Here is a 21,301-nt window from a genome sequence, read left to right as displayed (position 1 = left end):
CCGACGAATGAGGATACCTGGGGTTGATTAAGTGAAGAAGGGAAGGGGACGATTACTAACATTAGCGATGGCTAAATTATTAAGTTGAGAATTTCATATTTCATTGAGGTTTGATGTTTTTTCTTTCTCTTTCTTTCTCTCTCTCTCTTTCTTTCAATCTCTCTTTATATCTTTCCCTTTTCTTTCTCTTACTCACGTACTCTCTGTCAAACACACTCACACTCACACACACAGCCCCCCACACACATACACACACACAACTCAAACAAACAAACAAACACTTTCTTCACATTCGTTTTCAAGATGAACTGTTCATAATGAAATGTTCTGCATTATCCAGAACGACAGGGGCCTGATTCCCCTGTATCGTCTTCTTAGCGGATACGATCTGACCATCCCACAAGTCATCCTTGAAGCACCGGATGTCGACGACTACGACGCCACCTTGCGGAATTTGCTAGATCGCACTGGTGTCACCCTGAGCAACTTGCTGTTCAAACTAAGATTAACGGTAAGAAACTTCTCAGTGAATACAACAATTTCGTACAGCAAAATCTCACTTATAACTTCATTTTGGCAAATAAACGTATATTTAATACGATAAATATGACTTGTAAGGTAGGTCTACTTTATAGCTTAATAATCTTACTGTTAGTAAGTGCGGTCTTATAGTGCGATTGTAAGCTCCTGGCACTTCAGCCCCTGGCTGCCAAGAGAGAGTAGCCCAATTACAATAACGAAAATAACAATAACAAAATAACAATAACGAAATCACAAGATTTTATTGGATTCTACGTCATATTTGTGTCTTTATTTTCCAATTGTGCAGATGAGGGCAGCAGGGGAATTGGGCGGCTCCACTATGCCACAGGGGTGGACGGTAGAGTCAATTCCCCTTGAGGACGCGGGGAACAATCAGTTCTATCATGCTTTGCGAGACCTCGTCTTCTTCGAACGCCTGTACGATACCCTGGAGCGGCTGAACACGCAGCTCGAATCAGAGGTGGCTGCATGTAGCGAAAGCTGAGAGGATTTTACTATTCTAAGTACGCATGCGCATTGAAATGCATTGTGGGTGCCATGTTCAAGGCGATGGGTTCTTTTCCCAGCCATCATCTCGATTTGCATAACAATGCCCAAACTTGTTTTGCTTAGCATTTTGTCTCCGGGGTCTTCACCTTTGACATATTACCCACAGTACATCTCACTGCACCTGCGTAGTTTAGGATTACACCAATGTCACCTTCAGTGATACAAGTACAATCGTTGGTATTTTTCTCAAATTACTACTACTTCTACTACTACTGTCAGTCACTAGTACTTGTAGTCATTTGAGAAAATACCTTCAGTGGTACATTAGTACAAGCGTTAGGATTTTCTCAAATTAATGATCAAATAATCTGTTTTTCAATTTTTGTACGTTGTTTGTTGACAAAAAATCGACATAAGATACAAAATATATACTAGTAGAACCCCCTCCTGTGTTTTGCACGTATCCAAAAGGGTGACATTGCATGGAACAGTTGCTATGCAGCACGTGAAACTATGCAAAGAACAGCCGTGAACGTATTCTTCAATGAGTGTTATGAATTGTAGTCAGTATCTGAGTTCTACATTTAAAAAAAATAAGTATTTTTCTTATTGGAATGCTGTTAAATAGATGTGGTAAGGGAACGGATGGGGAAAACATTAAAAAAAATAAACATAATTGGGACAATTTCATCCGTCTAATCAGATAAGTATTACTATATTCGTTTTACGGATTTGAGTCTAGATTTTTGTGATGGTTATGCGGACCAGCTGGTACATTCATTCGAGTCTGACGAAGTCCGTATGATGTCTGTAAGCTTTCTATACGCAGTCGCAAGCATCTACACAATACGCACCTCTTAAGCATCGCAATCGTTTTGTTTAAGGTTTAGATACTCTGTTAAGTGTGGAAGTTGTTTAGTTAATATTTTGAAGAATCTGCAACAAGTTGGATTTGTTTTAATCATGACTGAGGAACTGCCTTGCAAGTTGTAACAAGTATAACGTTATATATTGACAACTAGAGTTCCAAATAACACAATGAAAATTATAAAATAACACAATGTACAATGTAGTAATAAGTAAACATTACAAAATAAAAACTAAGAAAAAGAAACTTATCTATTGTTGATCATTGTTGCCGTACCAGTAATGGGAGCTAGGGGGCTCTCATACCACTAGGTAGCTGGAAATCGGTTTTAGAAAGTTTATGTAGTCGTTCTCTATTGGTTAACGTTACCATAAATTGTAAGTTGTAGACTATACCAATTGCAAAGAACATGAAGCATAAGTTGTCGTCGGCGTAGGCATATTTCATTACGAAGAGTCTCTAAATTATGTCACTAAGTTATCTTTTCTCCGTGCCACTGACATTTATACTGGTCATTCCAAATCTATACTTCAAAGTTCGGACCTGCAGTTTACCTTCAGATTGCAAGGAGGCGTTTCTGTCCTACGATTAGGACAGGAGACATATGGTTGTATGTTTATGAAGCTCCATTTAAGATATGTTGTGGAACACTATTTTCATTGTATTTTGTCGCATATTGTACAGAATCTATAAAGGTCATTATAGGACACTGAGTATTAAAAAGCAACAACGTTGGCTATCTGATATTCCAATTTAACTCCCCACATAAAGAATAGAACAGTCCAATTCTGACCTTTAACCCAAAATGAAAGTTTTTGCAACGTTTCAACTTTACTGGTTAAAAAGACTGGTTTTATGACACTTCCTACATCGGTATGGACTACAAAAGTGAGCAAAATGATGAAAAAGAGGCTTTGCAGGCTATATTTGAAGAAGATTTCACAGGTGAGTGCAGCAAAATAGTTAAAAGCACCAGATGATGTGGACAACAAATTATAGCAACAGCCCCCCTCCCCCTTTACTACAATGTAAATGACACGCCTACGCAAGTCATAGTTGAAAAATCAATTATATATAGTACTTTGACTTAAATGTAGCGACCACTCTTTCAAGAGAAAAATGACAATAGCTTTTTACTTAAATATTAGCGTTCAAATTTTACTTATTATAGCCTCCATAGCAGGCTCTCTATGGCCTTTTTGGCACTTTTGCTGAATGCTGGCCTATTCTGACAGCCGGCTGTCAGAAAAGGCCAGCAATCAGCGACCCAGTACAAAAAGAAATGACCAGCAAAAGTGCCAAAAAAGGCCATAGAGAGCCTGCTATGGAGGCTAACTTATTACTGGTAACGTAATAAATCTAAGTTAACGTTAATAAATATGATAATGTTTCACGTTATATCTAAATTACTTTAATGTCATATGATACTTTGACTTTCCACTGCCAGATCTTGCTACAACACCATGCAGTTTCATGATAAAAGTGAAGGACTTGGAAGTTCAACTTTCAGGTGAGAATCATCATTTATTAATCTTTCCTTGTTTTTTTAAAAAGATTAGTCTTTAAAAAGACTCAAACTCTAAAGTATATACTTTTCAAGCCTGTAATGTTAAAAATGAACAAAATGTTCGGAACAAAATAAAAGAAGTGAAAATAAATAGAATTAGAAATATGTCATCTAAATTCCTTCAAGTGAAAAGTTGTTTCGGGCAAGTACTCTCACCTCTCAAATAGAAGTACCCCCTGGAATAAAAGTACCCCCCGGACAAATCTTCAAAATCTAATAAAAGTACCCCCTGGAATAAAAGTACCCCCCGGAAAAATACCAAATTGACATGTAAATTGTGTCCATACTACTTCTGTCCAAGAGAAGATGATCAGGTAGGTTCTTTTTACTTATTTATGCCTGAGTACCAGTGGTTTTTGGTGTATTTTGGGCAACTTGTCAGCTCATATCTTTAAGATTTACCTTTACATCTTAAGAATTTGTAGTAAGTAAATAAATAATAAACTAATTGGACATTGTAAAAACACTTATGGCAAAAATTATTTTTGGCAAACATGACTATGCATGACTACATGTACATGTTTATAAAATAAATAACCCCCAGTTCAGAAAGAAAGCTGGACAGCACTGACAGTTTCACAGCCTTCCAGAGCAATCCCCAGTGTAATTCCTACAAGTTAGAGCTCTTTCATTCATGCCATTCATTGTACTTCATCTATTATCTAGGGGAACAGTTCACTTGAATGCAGGGAAAGAACACATTTCAAGTTAGAAAAAGATTCCATGTTTATAGAAAAACAAAAGGGTATTTTGTAATATTGTATTTCAAAATACTGAGTGGAAACTTAGAGACAATAGTAAATTGTTATTTGGCCATGTTTATCTTTAGAAAAGGTTACGGAGTAGTAACCAAAATAAACACAACTTCCCCAAATGTTTCGATCATAGACTCAGCACTGTAGCCACTCCCCCAAAAGTGTTACATGCATGAGAGACCTGAGAACTCTGTTGGAGCAAGGATAATCTTTTAGTTTTCAAACAACTTTACAAGCAGCATGAACTAGAATTTTTTCTCTATCCACAACTTAACCTGCAAGTTGGTAAAAAGAAATACATTTTAGTGTAGAAGTTACCAGGGAAAGATCGACATATAGCTGAGAATGCGACATCTAACAGAAATGTTGTGATGGTTCCCATGCCAACGGCACACCCCTAGTAGACTTCCCGGCTCCATGATCACAGGCAGCACCGGCTCACAAAGCTTGAGTTATTTAACTCCGCCCCCTTGGAGGCGTGTTCCATTAGGGGAGGCCTACATGGGCTGGCATCACTGCCGGCCTCAAACAATGTAAACGGAGATAAAATACATCGGAAATTCGAAGAGAACACACTTGAAACCTTTCCATATCTTTATTGGATTTTTTTTACTTGTCCAAGATTAGTTGCACACTCCTAAATTTACTTGCCGGTTAGTGTGAAATCAAGCTAGTGGGTAATTTGAGACTTTTGCCGGAAAAGCTCTCAAGCTGCTTCTCTCAAGAAAACTCCGCCCTTCAGGGGGCGTTGGTCTCTGGGCAGGCCCCTGCACGCGCCACTGCTGACTGTCGGCAACTTTCAACAATGTAAACAACAGATTTACGTGGGGAAAATGATACTTTTTAGATAGATTTAGTGAATTTTGAGCAAAAATACTGCGGAAATATGGGCAGAAAATTCCAACTTTCAATATTTGTGAGTTCCCTGGTTAGTCAAAAAAGCCCAAATTTGAAAAAAAAATAAACGTACCGTCTAAAATAAGGACGTACCGGGTGGAATCTGAGGCGGAAAAAAATAAACGTACCGGTACGTTTATTTGAGAGGTGAGAGTAAATTTTTCATGCGCTTGCCCAATAGAACAAGTGAATTTGAGAAAATTTTTAGCTTCTTAGACCTTCGGCTACTCCAAATTTTCTTCAAGCAATGACTGTTTTTAAACGTTGAGTACACGTAACCTCCAAATTTTCAATGTCTAACAGCACATCTTGATCACAGAGAATGACCTACGACGTAGTGTCGATCTCGTGAGAGAACACGAGACTAGGACAGGCTTGCGTAGATCATCTGCCCTCTCCCCCACCTCCTGGCGGAGTAGGGGTCAGGGTTTGTTTGTTTGTTTTTAGGACTTGGGCAGCTCCCAACCCTCATTTTGTTTCAGCTCTGCACCCTCTAGCTGGATGTGGATGGCCTCCTTGATCTTTCTATGAGCCGTGCGGGCTTAAACCTTCGATTTTACACTGACCAAGCCCACTTTCCTCTACCATCTTCTGTAGGTCCGGTGTACGTAAAGATAACATACAGGGAGAGATACCCAGACGAGGCCCCGGCTATAGAGATACCTCTCCGCTCTCACGTTCTCACCCCCCAGCAACATGCAGACTTGCTAGGCCATCTGAAAACAATAGTAGGTATAAAGCACACATCAACAGTTGTTTTTTTTTCACAGAAGTGTAGGCAATAGTGATTTGATTATATGGATGGCATCTTCTAAGCTTCAGGAAACTGAATGTAAATGTGTGAACAATATAGTAGTATACCTGCCTCAACCAATGATAGACCTTCTTGTAGATTAGCTAAAATCTATGTGGCCAGGAAGGGTAAATAAATCTCTGCACATTCTGTCAAACCACAGGTTAAAAGAATAATGTGCGGGACCAGTCTTTTTGCCCCAGGGAGCAACTTCAGACCATACTGAACCTAAGCTAAAAAATGCTGGCATACAGACTATATAGTTTTCTGAATATAGATGACTCACACTTACTTAATATGCACTGTCTGTTATGTTCTGTAATCCCTTTCAGGTGAGTGTTAGACATGCGTGCACATAAATGTAGAGTCTTTATGACCATAATTTTTAATTGACTGCTACTACTGTAAATGCAGAAACTTTCGTGGTGGTTTGATGTTCGCGGTTTTTGCCTTGGCCGCTTCACCGGGAACTTAAAACCACCGCAAACATTTTCCATGGCAGTAAGACACTACATTGCATAAGTACTACCGCGAACTTAAAACCACCGCAAAAAATCCTTTTTCCTGCTACCCCGAAGTTAAATCCCTGCAAACTTAAATGTATTTACAGTATGTGAAATGTAGAAGATAGATTCATTGTGACACAGTGTTTCTATCTTACCTTATTCTAAGGCAGAAGAGAGTGTCGGCATGGCCATGGTGTTTACCATAGTGGAGGCAGCCAGGGACTGGATCAACCATAACGTGACTCCAGACACACCCGACGAGGAAAAGCCACAGGTAACACACATTTCAGGAACAGTTAAAAGACCACTAACACCTCAGCCAGTCTAGCCTATAGAAAATATGTATAATTTTTAAGAGTCATTGCACGAGAAAACCAGGCAATACCAGGCAGAGGCCGGAAGATGGGGGTCGGCCAAATCGACTGAAACTTTTTATGTGTGATAGGTATGTGGAACTATGAACAGCCATATACTTAAAACCCTCCAGCTATTTTTCGTTATGGCGTTCTGGGACCCCCCTCAGGGACCCTCCAAAATCCAACAATTTATGCCTGAAAATTACTGAAATTTCGATGGCTATTCTGAAAAATCTAATTAAGGTACGAACAAAAGTTTTGCATTTCCATATAGCATGGGTTTTAAAGTGTTACAGACCAAAAGTTGAAGATGATGCATTAAAGATAAGAGGGTGTGCAAGGGAGTTACCTGAACCATTGAAAGCAGAATTTTTGTCACTGTAAATTTTAGTCATTTTTAAGGCGCAATAAAATCTATGCGCAGCGGGTCTGGTGAATGGTTTTAATGTTGATAGAGAGAGGAACATCTACTTATTCAAAAACAATCGTCGTCTAATTGGGCCATACATAACGCGAGCCGTGAGAGGGGGGTCTTTATGGGGATTTTTCGGGTTTTGGTCTTTAGTAAATCGGGTGATTATATTACTCTATGGGGGGTAAGTCATGGCGAATGTTTGCAAAGTTGTTTGTGAACCATGCATAATTGTAGAAATATCATGATTAATTGGCGCTAATAATTTGGGCTCCATATGGGGGATTTGGGGATACTATAAAATTAATTTTGCTGATTTTATACATGTTTACTGTTACTTTTTAATGTTATTAAACTGGTATCTGTTCCTAAATTACTTTGTACCTACCAGCTATGTCGTACATAATGAGAAGGCTCTACATGGGGGTTACCAGGACTCCACAAATGTGATACCATTTAATAGAAAGGGCACATGCAGGCGGATATACTTCATACATATTGAGAATCATAGAACAAGACCACAACAAAGGTCAAGATTAACGCTTTTGTGGGTGGATACGTGTACATTATACTTTTTTTCATCAATATGAGTGCATTATAGGTACTGCTATAGACAAACAGCATTACATCAATGGTTTGTTAATATGCCTGACTATTCATTCACCACTATAAGGTCATGCTGATTTGTGGAACTGAATGAGTATACGAATACAGAAATGCCCGGAAAAAGTTGCCTTTCTCATGTCAATATTCAATAAGGCTATTTAAATGATGACCACATGTCAACTACGGTATACCATAGCGCACAGTTTAGGTTACAAAGTGCTGTACATCAATTGCTATTCATTCATTACCGTAAGGACAAACCAAAAACGAAATATATGACAAACCCTTTACATATAGAACAATTTTAAGCACTTTTTTGACGCTACGAAAGAATAAATTAAAGTAACAAATTACAAAAATTACAGCTAAGCAGGTTACAATATTGAGCCTTTCAGTAGCACAGAGACAGCATGAAAGCACAGAATTTGAGGCCACTAACATGGAGTCAATTAACTAAATTTAGATGGAGTGCTTTCAAGAGATTTTGTACCCAATTGCAATATGTCTAGTATTAGGTCCTACCAGGGTCTGTTAGCAATTACAGCTAAATGTTTAATCAGATTTTTAAAATCTAATGTAGTTCTTTGTAAAGGATTCGTCAAAGACTTTGTTTTTTGGCTTGTGGTGTGCACATCAATTATAAGCTTTTTTCATTGTCAGAAAAAAAAAACATTTAGATTTAAACCATACTATAATTCATACAAAGCAGCTACAAAATGAGCAAATCATCATCAGTCACTGTGTTCTGCATATAGTCTGGGAAGTCCTATAGCTGCATTCAGTCTTTCTGCATATAATGAGCAAATATATGCAGTAGATTGCAAACACATCGGCAAACGTTAATGTGTACTAATTACTAAAAATGCCAACGTCAATTCCAAGGTCCAACGAGAAGATGTGATAGAACGAAAATGAAGAATCTGTTGTTTGGTATATCTTACCCTGTTTGTCATTTGTTCAGCTTTCCTGACCACACCACCTCACCATAATGGGTGCAAATTTTTTCGGCCATTTTTTTATTAGCCTACTTGCATCAGTTCCCTAATCAGCATGACCTTATGGTTGTGAATGAATAGTCAGGCATGTTAACAAACCATTGATGTAATGCTGTTTGTCTATAGCAGTACTTATAGTGCACCCGCATTGATGAAAAAAGTATAATGTACACGTATCCATCCCAAAAGCATTAATCTTGACCTTTGTTGTGGTCTTGTTCTATGTTATTTTTCAATATGCATGAAGTATATCCGCATCCATGTGCCCTTTCTATTAAATGGTATCACATTTGTGGAGTCCTGGTAACCCCCATGTAGAGCCTCCTCATTATGCATAACATAGCTGGTATGAACAATAAATTTAGGAACAGATACCAGTTTAATAACATTAAAAAGTAACATTAAACATGTATATAATAAGCATAATGCCTTTTATAGTATCCCCAAATCCCCCATATGGAGCCCAAATTAATATTGCCTATCAATCATGATATTTTGACAATTATGCATAGTTCACAAACAACTTCGCAAACATTCGCCATGACTTACCCCCCATAGAGTAATATAATCACCCGATTTACTAAAGACCAAAACCCGAAAAATCCCCATAAAGACCCCCCTCTCACGGCTCGCGTTATGTATGGCCCAATTAGACGACGATTGTTTTTGAATAAGTAGATGTTCCTCTCTCTATCAACATTACAACCATTCACCAGACCCGCTGCGCATAGATTTTATTGCGCCTTAAGAGTCATTGCAGGAGAAAACCAGGCAAAACCAGGCAGAGGTCGGAAGATGGGGGTCGGCCAAATCAACTCAAACTTTTTATGTGTGATAGGTATGGGGAACTATGAACAGCCATATGATTAAAACCCTCCAGCTATTTCCCGTTATGGCGTTGTGGGGCCCCCCTCTGAGACCCTCCAAAATCAAACTATTGATGACTGAAAATTACTGAAATTGCGATCGCTATTCTGATACTTCTGATTAGGATATGACAAAAAAATTTATATTCACATATTCCATGTGCTCTTAAGTGTTACTGATAAAAATTTGAAGATGAAGTATTGAAATTAAGAGGGTGTTACAGGGGGCTACCAGAACCAATGAAAACACGATTTTTAACTCTCTGAATTTCTGTGATCTCTAAGGGGCTTGTTCTCCGACAACCAGCAATTTAAATGAATGGTTTTACCTTTACTGGAGAGAGGAATATCTACTAATTGAAAATCAAGCGTCGTCTAATTGGGCCAAGTATACCACGAGCCGTGAGCGGGGGGTCTTTATGGGGATTTCCCAGGTTTTTGACTATGTTAAAACAGGTAATATCTGCTCACTAAGGGGTAATGGACGGCAACTTTTTGGTGTCCCTGTGTAGGATCACTGCTTAATTGTCAAGAATGCTTCAACTAATTGCAAGTAGTTATTGGGGCTCTGTATGGGGGATATAAAGCTACTTGAAAATGAATTATGCAGGTTTTTACCCGCATTTGTTGCTCTGTAAGTCCTCAAATAGTACATTCCTTACAGAATCATAATGATTATGTATTTACCATGTGGTGCTTAATGAAAGAGGCTCTGCATGGGGGTTATCAGGTCTCCACGTACATGATATACTCTAACCGTCATTGCATCAGAAATCTTTGGCAGAAGCGAGAAGAACTGGGTCAGCAATCTTCTGCGCATACTTTGCATGTGAGATAGGTGGGTTGGTGAATTATGAATAAAGAGCCATCGAATTAAAAGTCCCAATTTTTTTTAGTATGGAGTTATGGATCCCAATGGCTGTAGTAATTACGAAGGACGATGAAGGCAAGTATGTGGAGTGTTTTGTCCACATTTTCAACAACTGCCGATAGGACTGGTCAGCAGTGTCTGTGCTATTCTACAAAGTGTATTTCAGACCGTCAAGTCCGAGAATCTTTTACTAATAAAAGTGTTTTTGAGAAATTGCAAGGTGTTACCTCAGTGCTCCGCTGATTTTGTCTCTGCCAGCGATCGGTCAGAAAACTAGCATATAAGTTCTGTGCTTCGACTTCTCAGACCCTCAGGAGGCAAGGACATTTGTGACCGCAAGATAGCATCAATGAAGACTCACATAAGGCGGTACGTCAATGAAATACACCGTTGTCTTGACCGCTGAATACATGAAAGAAACGTGGGGGGTCCCATGAAGGCATAGAGGACTGTAGAATTGCGGTGGCACAAACAGGTGAAGCAAGTTAAGAGCAGTGCAAGGCAAAAATGGGAAGATTTCAAGTCATAGAACAATTTCTTGTTTGCAACTGATTGAGACATGCTAGTACGAGTCTAGAGAGCCTTTGGTGTTGGGGTTGGAGAAGTAGTGAACTTTGCCACAGTGCCACAGATACATGACCTTCCAACCCTGACACAGCACCGTTTGGTACCCCACAGTCACAAACGAGTCACATCACAACATCGGCAGTTGGTCAAAGTCAGCGTTGTTCTGCTGCCCTGAGCCAGGATGTGTGACAGCCTTCAGCTCAGCCAACAAGCTAGAAGACGTTGGAGAACACTTTAAAGAACTGGAGCAGGAGTCCAACGTTACATACATTGTACAACAGAATACACAAGAAGGGCTCAAGCTGTGACTGGTATATAGCTCATGGCTAGGGGTGGGTACCAGTACAGAAAATTCAGGTCCAGGTCCGGATTAGATCCAGAGGATCAGGTCTAGGTTTGGACCTGATCCTGATTCATTATGTGAAAACTTGTGAATGGAAGATTCGCAAAACAATGGTCCATTTTGCTGCAAAAAAATCTGTATTGTGTAGTATTCGACTCCCACTGGTGTTGTAAAAATCCCACAAGGGTAGGTCGATTGACTGTAAAAGTTGGTAAAAGTACTATAGAGTGTACTCTGCTTCGCTCTTGTTATTTGCCTTAACCGATAACCCCCAAAACGTGTCAATGCCTGATCATATAATCAGTTCCTTTTCCAATCGGTCCAACATCCGGTCCACCGAATTTTTTCAGGTCCGGTTTTTCTGGACCGGTCCGATGAGAAAAACCGGTTTTGTACCGGTACCTAGCCCTACTCATTGCCCTGGCCTAGCCTCACAGTCACAAGGAGAAGAATCCGGATTGGGCGTCCTACCAAGTTGTCAATGACGGCTGGGCAATCCGGACTAGGAAATGCGGCCAACGGATGTCAGACAAGATGAAAACTTAGGCCTATCTGACTGACATTTTCAATTTGGGGGCACACGGCCAAGCAGATTACAAGCTATTACAAACTTTCAGCAGCACAAAGACAGCAAGAAAGCACAGAATTTATGGTCACTGACATGGAAGCGATAGATGAGGAAAGCAAGTGGCATGCAGGCGCTGCGGAAGACAGTGTATACTTTAATTCTAAGTATTGACTACAGTCATCCTGTCATGTTTGAAGACATAAACTTGTGCAAACTCAGGCTAAAACCAAAGGGCCCAAATCAATAAAGCTAAAGCAACTGAAGTGCATATCAGATCATTTCCATTTACCCACTACAGGCTCTACGACAAGGAAAGTCTCTTTCATACAGGCATTAGAGAACATCCTATCCACATGTACATGTGCAAGTTGATTTTTTTTGTAATTTGACAAAGTTTTGCAACATGATTTTTACAACTGTGTAGAAACTCTGTACCAAACATGTGAATTTTTAGGCCTAGCCACAATCGTAATCTCTTACCCTTTGCAGGTAAAAAATTACATCAGACCCAGCTTATCGTACCAGTCCAAGAAAACTGAAAGTGTGCATTTGTGAAAATATGCATTTCAACAGTGCATAGAGAATGCTCCATTGTAATAGGGTTCTATATGTAGGTTTCTCATAAACTTAATGTTTCTAGTCTGTCCTTATGGTGATGAATAAATGAACAGTCAGGCATACTAACAAACCATTGGTATTCTTTTACACATCGTATTTTGTTAATAGCTAAAAGTCTTTGTTAGGGTCATGTTTCTATGTTGTAGATTGCCTATCATTGTATGCGGTCACTCATGTGGCCTGCAGTGCAGTAAATGCAGTGCAGTGGAGTATACTGATAACCCCCATGTAGATCCTTTTTCCTTATGTATCACATAGGGAAAGCACACTTTGTAAGGGACTTAAACTAATTGACGTCTTAGAGATACTGAGATGTGTAAAAGCAGCTTAATTCCATTTCACATATCCTTATATGCCCCATACAGAGCCCAAATGAATAGCAGTAAATAGGTATTGCTTTTTTTGACAGTTAAGAATACTATAAATGACATAACTTACCCCATATTGAGCACTTACAGAGCAACAAATACGGGTAAAACCCAGCATAATTCATTTTCAAGTAGCCTTATATCCCCAATACAGAGCCCCAATAATTACTTGCAATTGGTTGAAGCATTTTTGACAATTAAGCAGTGATCCTACACAGGGACACCAAAAAGTTGCCGTCCATTACCCCTTAGTGAGCAGATATTACCTGTTTTAACATAGTCAAAAACCTGGAAAATCCCCATAAAGACACGAGCTCACGGCTCGTGGTATACATGGCCCAATTAGACGACGCTTGATTTTCAATTAGTAGATATTCCTCTCTCTAGTAAAGGTAAAACCATTCATTTAAATTGCTGGTTGTCGGAGAACAAGCCCCTTAAAGATCACAGAAATTCAGAGAGTTGAAAATCGTGTTTTCATTGGTTCTGGTAACCCCCTGTAACACCCTCTTAATTTCAATACTTCATCTTCAAATTTTTATCAGTAAAACTTAAGAACACATGGAATATGGGAATATAAAACTTTTTGTCATATCGTAATCAGATGTATCAGAATAGCCATCGCAATTTCAGTAATTTTCAGTCATCAATAGTTTGATTTTGGAGGGTCTCAGAGGGGGACCCCACAACGCCATAATGGGAAATAGCTGGAGGGTTTTAATCATATGGCTGTTCATAGTTCCCCATACCTATCCCACATAAAAAGTTTGAGTTGATTTGGCCGACCCCCATCTTCCGACCTCTGCCTGGTTTTCTCCTGCAATGACTCTTAAAAATGACTAAAATTTACAGTGACAAAAATTCTGCTTTCAATGGTTCAGGTAACCCCCTAGCACACCCTCTTATCTTTAATGCATCATCTTCAACTTTTGGTCTGTAACACTTTAAAACCCATGCTATATGGAAATGCAAAACTTTTGTTCGTACCTTAATTAGATTTTTCAGAATAGCCATCGAAATTTCAGTAATTTTCAGGCATAAATTGTTGGATTTTGGAGGGTCCCTGAGGGGGGTCCCAGAACGCCATAACGAAAAATAGCTGGAGGGTTTTAAGTATATGGCTGTTCATAGTTCCACATACCTATCACACAATCAGTCACATACAAAGTATGAGCCGATTTGGCCGACCCCCATCTTCCGGCCTCTGCCTGGTTTTCTCGTGCAATGACTCTTAATTTGAAAATTCAAAGAACAAAACATACCTCCCCATGAATAAGTGGTGTCTTCCATGACATAGAATGTCTGTCAGCCAAGGTTGATAAATGACTCATTTTACCATTTCTGAATTTCAAACCTACTTTCTGTCACTCCTACAAATCTGATATTTTTCCCTTCACTTCAAATTCCTGTCACTCAGGTGGCTATGCCTATGTAATATAGTATATTGGCATATACATATTATATTTTGGTAAATAATGTACAGTTGTACATCATGTATTGATGGTAAAGAAGTCAGAAAACTGAGGATGGTTTGTGAGTCAGAATGAAACATGTAATGTTTAAAATGCACAGTTTTGTTAAAAAAGTTACAAAATGTCTATATTATGTTTCACATAGATATGACATCTTGATTTCTTGTTTTTACTGTCAGGATCAGGCAGAAGAAGAACCATCAGACTTCTCAGACCTGCTGTCCTCACCTGTGGATCCTGAGGTTACAGACAGCAGAAACACTGGAGGGAGATGGAACTTTGTCATAGGACTGGTGGTAAGCTCATACATAACATTACTTAACACTGATAGAAACAAGCTCTACATGGGTATATATTATATCCTTAATGCCCAGACATGTGTGGGTGTAGTTATGATTGTCTACAACTTTGGAGCAGGGCCAAACCACATTTTCCAATTCTCCAAGTATCCTCATACACCATTTCCACCTTACATACTGGCAGGCTGGATGCATGCTATTTTCACACACATACACATTTATGCACACGCACACACACAATGTACCGCCATATTCATGTGACAAACAAAATATCTCATTAAGAAAAGCCTTGTTCTTATATACTCAACTGTTCATTTAAAGGCTTAGGTCACATTTTTAAAAAAGGGGCCCGGCCAGGCAGCTTTTGTGAGCGAAAAGAATGATATAAAAGATTCAAAATACACAAAATGTCAAAATAAGATTTAAGGGTATAATCTGTGTATTTTTCTAGGTATACAATTTGATTTTTTGTTTCTTAAGACATCCCAGTCGGGCCCCAGTTTGCAAAGGTGACTTAAGCCTAAGTAGGGATGTGTTAACCTAAGAAAACATCTGAGCTACTGAACACCGTTCAGTTTTTTTGTTTTTTGTTTTCTGCTGTCGATTGGACAGATGAGGAGGCAGACAGGCTATTTGCCTGTTTGCCTGACCTGCACATGACTTTTTATGGTGAAGGAGGCGTGTGCAATTACTTCTCCACCCTCTCGTCTGCTTGAGCACTAAGTCTCACAGGGGCAACTGTATGCAACGTGTGAGGCGGCTCCAGCAGATGCAGCTTTTGTTGTTCGGAGTATCCGTCACTTAGGAGGACTTCTAACCAAGGATGTAAGGGGTTCCTCTTACCCCCCGACACGTGTGCCATGGCGGGTCGCGGCCGCTCATGCCCGAACATGCCCCTAAGGCCTGTCTTGGCCACATAGCCCCACCAAGCCACACAAGGCCACTAGATTAACTCATTTACACCTGAGTTAAGTGAGGAAAGTCGTGTAAAGGCATGCCTTTCTCAAGGGCACAAGATCGGTGACACAGCAGCTGGATTCGAACCAGGAACCTCTCGGTCTCGAGCCGCAAATGCAGCCACTGCGCCACGCGGTCCCACACAACACCGTTCAGTAACAGAGGTTTATATACTGATCTAAAGTGCCGAAACTTTACTTGACAAACCTGAACAACAGTGGTTTTCATTGACGACAGAGACATTATTCATAAACAGTAAATTGAATGATATTTGCTAGGTTTAGTGAACCGGGCACTTATGAGACAAGCTCTAAGCTCAAAACAGAGAGTGGATTTCAATGCCTAACATTTTGATACAAATGCTTTCATCTTTTTCCAGTGCTAATTTTGATCTGTGTGGTACTAGTACTAGTAGGAATTTGAATAACTTGCTTTTATTCAGGTACTTTGTTTATTTGTACTGAATTGTCCTTTACTAATTTCTTCTCCAGGGTAAGCCCTCTGCTGGAAAGTCCACCTTTTTCAATGCAGCCATGGCCCAAAACCAGGCCAGAACTGCGGCCCACCCCTTCACTACTATAGAGCCCAACTTTGGCATTGCCTACTTCAGTGTGCCCTGTCCTTGTGCCAAGATGGACCATCGATGTGAAGCAGGTAATTTTTTTCTATCATGCAATGTTTATAATAATGTGATTGTGGTCAAATGTTCAAAGTAAATGTTAGGAACATACTGTCAGGCTTATGACCCCCCCCCCCCCCATCATTTTTATTTGGATGATATCAGAGAAGCCTTTGAAGTTTTCCACTCTTCCATCTGTTTAGAAAAGTATTCATTGTTCATAAATTTCCAGTACGTAACACTAAGACAAATATAGAAAGTACATTTTCCTACCATTTCTTAACAATTAGTATTTGAAATCAACGCTATAGAGTTGCGTAGTTTTTATGAAGGGAGGTTACAATAATTCCTTTGCACCATACAGACTTTGATGTTTTAAGCCATTGTTACAGTATGTTGTTTGGAACAGGAGGGTGTAGTTTAAGATTGTTTCAGAAACTTAGCAGGCCTAAAATGCGCAGCTTGCTTTCTACAGTTCATAAACACCTGCCATGATAATATAATGATGCAAACATGCTAAAAAGTTGTTGTACATGACATATTGTCACTTGAAGGTTTTCTTCTCAAGAATATTTTTGTTTTCTTGGCCCAAAATGTTACACGATGTGCCTTTAAATGAAATGAATTGTGGAAACATTTCTCCAGCCTATGGCCATAACTACAAAGGGGAGAGACTGGTACCTGTGTTGTTGAAGGATGTTGCAGGGTTAGTTCCTGGGGCAGCCGATGGCAAGGGAAGAGGAAACAGGTAATACCTTAATATTCAAATATGTTTATGATTTAACACCTTGTCTCAACCTTCTTCTTCTTTGTCATCCTTAATTTAGGTAAAGTATGACGATTTTTCAAGTATTTTGCTTTTGTTACCACAACTACGTCGATGTAGGTTAGACATCCAGGTAATAAGACACCAAAAAGTAGTTACTCAAGCAACTGAATATGGTTTTGGAAACGGTCAGTCATTTCGGATAGAATCCACTATCCTTCGTCAGTGACATTGAAGTGATCTGGAAGAAACAGGTCTTTTATACTCTACTATGAATGAAGACAATTTCAGCTGTCCAATAGGAAACGTTGTAAGATAATTCAAATTGAATGCACTTTGCAATAACTGTGTCTCAGCCTTGCTATCCTTTGAAATCCAAATTGTCTTAAGCTTGAGTTTGCCTTACCTTAAGTTTGTTTTCTTTGGAATCCAAATGTCTTCAGTCTGAATTGTCTTACAACGTTTCCTATTGGACATCTGAAATTGTCTTCATTCATAGTTAGAGTATAAAAGACCTGTTTCTTCCAGATCACTTCAGTGTCACTGACGAAGGATAGTGGATTCTATCCGAAACGTCTGACCGTTTCAAAACCATATCCAGTTGCTTGAGTAAATACCTTTTGGCAGAAATGTTCTTGTTTCTCCTTGCCTACCCTCTTTAGTGTCTAAACACTGCATGTATATGTACATTGTACCATATTGTGATGTGTTGGAAGCTTCAGAACTGTTATGGTGAAGATGCAAAATAAACAAGTAAATCCCTGAACATTGAATACATTTAGATTGCTACATGTCCCAAGGCTTGACATGGTTTGATCAATGACAGTTGATCATGCCAGCACTGCCAACAGTGTCTGTTTGTACACTACCAAAAATGATTTTTGCTCGTTTTGCTTACCCCATGGACAATTCTTATATGAAGAAAAATATTCTTGTTGAGAAGACAATGTAGAATAAAATTCTAAGCAAAACAAGAAACTACCAAAAAATCTTAATTCTCACACAAAGAACAATTTTCTTATTCTTCTTTGGTGAAGAAAATTTTTCTCACACCTAAGAATTTTCTAGAACTTTAAGCAAAATCTAGAAATGCTTGCTTTTTTATAACTTTTAAGAAAAACAAGAATTTTTGCTCTTGATGGAAGAAAAGTATTCTTCGTGTAAGAATATTAATCTCAAAGATGTGTAAAAAAATTCAAGCAAAAATTTGCTTGTCCCATGGACAAGCACGTTTTTCTCAGATTTCTTGGGGACAGAATAATTTTCTTCCTGGAAGATAAATTTTCTGTGAGGAAGAAAAACAAGATACACAAAAATAATCATTTTTGGTAATGTAGCAACCTTGCCCAGTTGCTAGTAATTGTGTCTATCTGTTGTAATGTGCAGTATGTGACTATAGTGCTATCGTTGCAGACTCAAAACTGCAGCAAAAACTGGGAATGTAAAATTCTTCAATCAGGGATACTTTGGAAGGCATAGACACCACCAAATTTTTTATGTCTTCATCAAAACATCGGTGTAAATAAATTTGTGGTTGTGTTAAACAACTCTCTTTATCTAATGACCACTATCAACCTGATGAAACTAGTCATGTTTGTTGTAGCTATTAGCATGTTAATGTTGTAACTTTCAGATTGATGATGACCCATTGCTGTCTGTTCCCAGGTTCTTGAATGATCTGTTAGATGCTGATGTTCTGATCCACATCATTGATGCATCAGGACAGACAGATGAGAACGGGGAGGAGACCACAGGGTACGATCCAACCAAGGATGTCCGGTGGCTCAACATTGAAATACAGTAAGTCCTGGGCCCAGGGTTTATACAGGGATTCATTGTGGCATAGTGTGGGTCAATTGGTAAGGTTATAGGAGAATTACTTTTACACAACCTGCAGGTACTTACATTGTTCACGTTTCGATGTCTATCAGACACCTTCGTCAGAGCTTCTAACTGGAGTTCTGCTTCTCACTGCATGCTATATGTAGCCGATGTAGGTGGCGCTTTTGCAGGGAGAAAACAATCCCAACATGGCTTAGCTTGTATCCCGCCTCGTCTTGGTTCATCACTGGGGTTGACTTTCTTATCCAGATAGCCTCCTTAAAAAGAATTCCCCTATGTCCTATATTCTACTAACCTGATGAAACTATTTTTGGGAATTGGTAAGTTGTTTGGCCCAAACCCCAGAGGTCTGAGTTCAAAACTGCTGATGTGCCCTTTGGGAAAGGTACTTTTAATACACATTCAACTTTCCTCACTTCACTCATGCGTAGTACCTAGATTCACACTTAGGGCTGTTCCTCGGATAGAAAGTTAGGTGCAGTGTTTGGGAGAAACACGCTTGAGGTACACAAGTCACACATCGAAAAGAGTAGTACCTACTAAATAACTGAATAATGTTACACACTTTTTCTAGTCAACTTGGAGTACATTCCTACTGATTCTGACTCAGCTCAAGACTGTATTAACAGAAATTCAGGCTACTCAAGTACCCTTCTTCCAGAGCCAATGTGTCCTTCCCAGTTTGAATGAATCAAACCTTACAGTCTGCTCTCTGGGTTGGCATCTTGAAAAGGCTTTTCTGTCAATCATTTCGCAAAAAGTAGAAATAAGCGAATGTTAAATACACTTTTTCTTAGTCAACTTGGAGTACACCCCTACCGATTCTGTCTTAGTGTAGTCAACTCAGGACTCTTATTTTTTTTTTTTACTTATAAATGGACACCACGTAACAAGGCCCGAAGGCCACTCCAAGGTTACTGGTTACATGATTGGAACTGTAACAGCATCTCTTCGCCCTAGGTCAGAAACATCATGATTGAGACCAGCCCAATTGCTCACTATGAGTGAGGACTAACTGACCCGAATAGGCAAAGCAGGGGTTACGAGGGCTGCTAGGGAAATTCCCTACCCCATTTTGGCCGGAATGGTCTGATCCGCTACATGTTCGCACATGCAGCGGGTTCTTTAACGTGCAGAAATTCAGGCTACTCAGGTGATTTCAATCCAGAACCAACTTGAGTAGCTTTGAAACCATGCTCAAGTCAGTCAGCATTTCCCGAGAGAGTTATGGAATGCTCAGGCCAGAGGTATATGAAATCAGTAAAGGCACTTTAAGCACAAATGTGAAAAAATTTGTTTCTTACTCTTTATGCCATACTTTTTTATACCTAATTCAAAGTGTACAATTTACTATACTGCCGGCACAGCTAGGAGTTCCAAGTCACTTCCTTGTGTGTATACATGTACAGAGCATTCTTGAGTCGGATTCTGGTGGAGTGTACCCTCGGTTGACTCGGAAAACCTGTGTGTAAACCCAGCCATAGATTATTAATGTGGTTATACAGTCAAACCTAGCCAGCCAACCACTTTTCCCTGTCCTTAGTGCTGAAATGAAAACAGTGCTGAACTTGATCTTTCTCAGTTACACAATGTGACAAGTTTGAGAGTCCTATCATGGAATGCAGTGCATGTGGGTTTAGAAACTTTTCTCTTCAATAAATGCAGTTCGTGCATGAATAGAAGGGACTACTATTTCAAGATGATGACATACAATAATTATTATACTTCAGGGCTTGAAATATGCTTTTCTGCCATGCACTGGTGCAGGTAACATTGGAAATTACCTGCACCAGACAAATTTTACCTGCACTACTGTGAACGTAGGAAGTATGGAATATGCTAAAATTGTTCAGGAACCATTGCTTTTTTTTTTCTTAATATATACTTTACAGGTGGTAACATTCAATGCAGCTAATAGCATGCGTGCAATCCACATACACCTACATTATATGATATCAATGTATAAAACCCAGTACATGGACCAGTGCAGGTTAGGTGCAGGTAGACACCAGAAATACCTGCACAGCTCCAATTTTACCTGCACTAGCCTGCATATTATGCAGGTGGTATTTCGAGCCCTGCACTTTGCTACGGTACTTTCCTTGTACCATTGACACTAACTTTTATATAGGAAATTGCTAAACTTTACTTCCAACACGGAAAAAATATAGGTACTTACCCTCTAAATTTTCGGCTGAACTCCATCGGCCTTGTTCACAGAATCTCTATCTCCAGCAGTGACGTCAGGAACACACCACTTTTGCAGGAGGGGGTCATAAGTATCATTTAGAGACCACCGGCCCACACTCAACAGAGATGGGGGGCGGCATAGACTTTCTGATACTTATTCACCCCGGC

At 39.4% G+C, this 21,301-nt stretch overlaps 1 protein-coding gene across 1 annotated transcript in view; it reads left to right on the top strand.

Annotated features, from left to right (window-relative positions):
* Positions 1-2,678: 2,678 nt before the first annotated feature.
* The window catches only part of LOC118413778 (uncharacterized GTP-binding protein C428.15-like), a 24,450-nt gene continuing 5,827 nt past the window's right edge, over positions 2,679-21,301 (top strand). The window contains exons 1-8 of the mRNA XM_035817310.1: positions 2,679-2,845; positions 3,348-3,410; positions 5,717-5,847; positions 6,585-6,692; positions 14,640-14,756; positions 16,208-16,370; positions 16,981-17,083; positions 18,767-18,901. Of these exons, the coding sequence (XP_035673203.1) occupies positions 2,776-2,845; positions 3,348-3,410; positions 5,717-5,847; positions 6,585-6,692; positions 14,640-14,756; positions 16,208-16,370; positions 16,981-17,083; positions 18,767-18,901 (890 nt within the window). The 5' untranslated portion in view covers positions 2,679-2,775. The remainder of the gene's footprint in view (positions 2,846-3,347; positions 3,411-5,716; positions 5,848-6,584; positions 6,693-14,639; positions 14,757-16,207; positions 16,371-16,980; positions 17,084-18,766; positions 18,902-21,301) is intronic.

This window comes from Branchiostoma floridae, chromosome 4 (genome assembly GCF_000003815.2).
Source record: "Branchiostoma floridae strain S238N-H82 chromosome 4, Bfl_VNyyK, whole genome shotgun sequence".
Lineage (NCBI taxonomy): Eukaryota > Metazoa > Chordata > Leptocardii > Amphioxiformes > Branchiostomatidae > Branchiostoma > Branchiostoma floridae.
The sequence above is the reverse complement of the archived record's forward strand: the minus strand, read 5'-3'. Positions and strand labels throughout refer to the sequence as shown.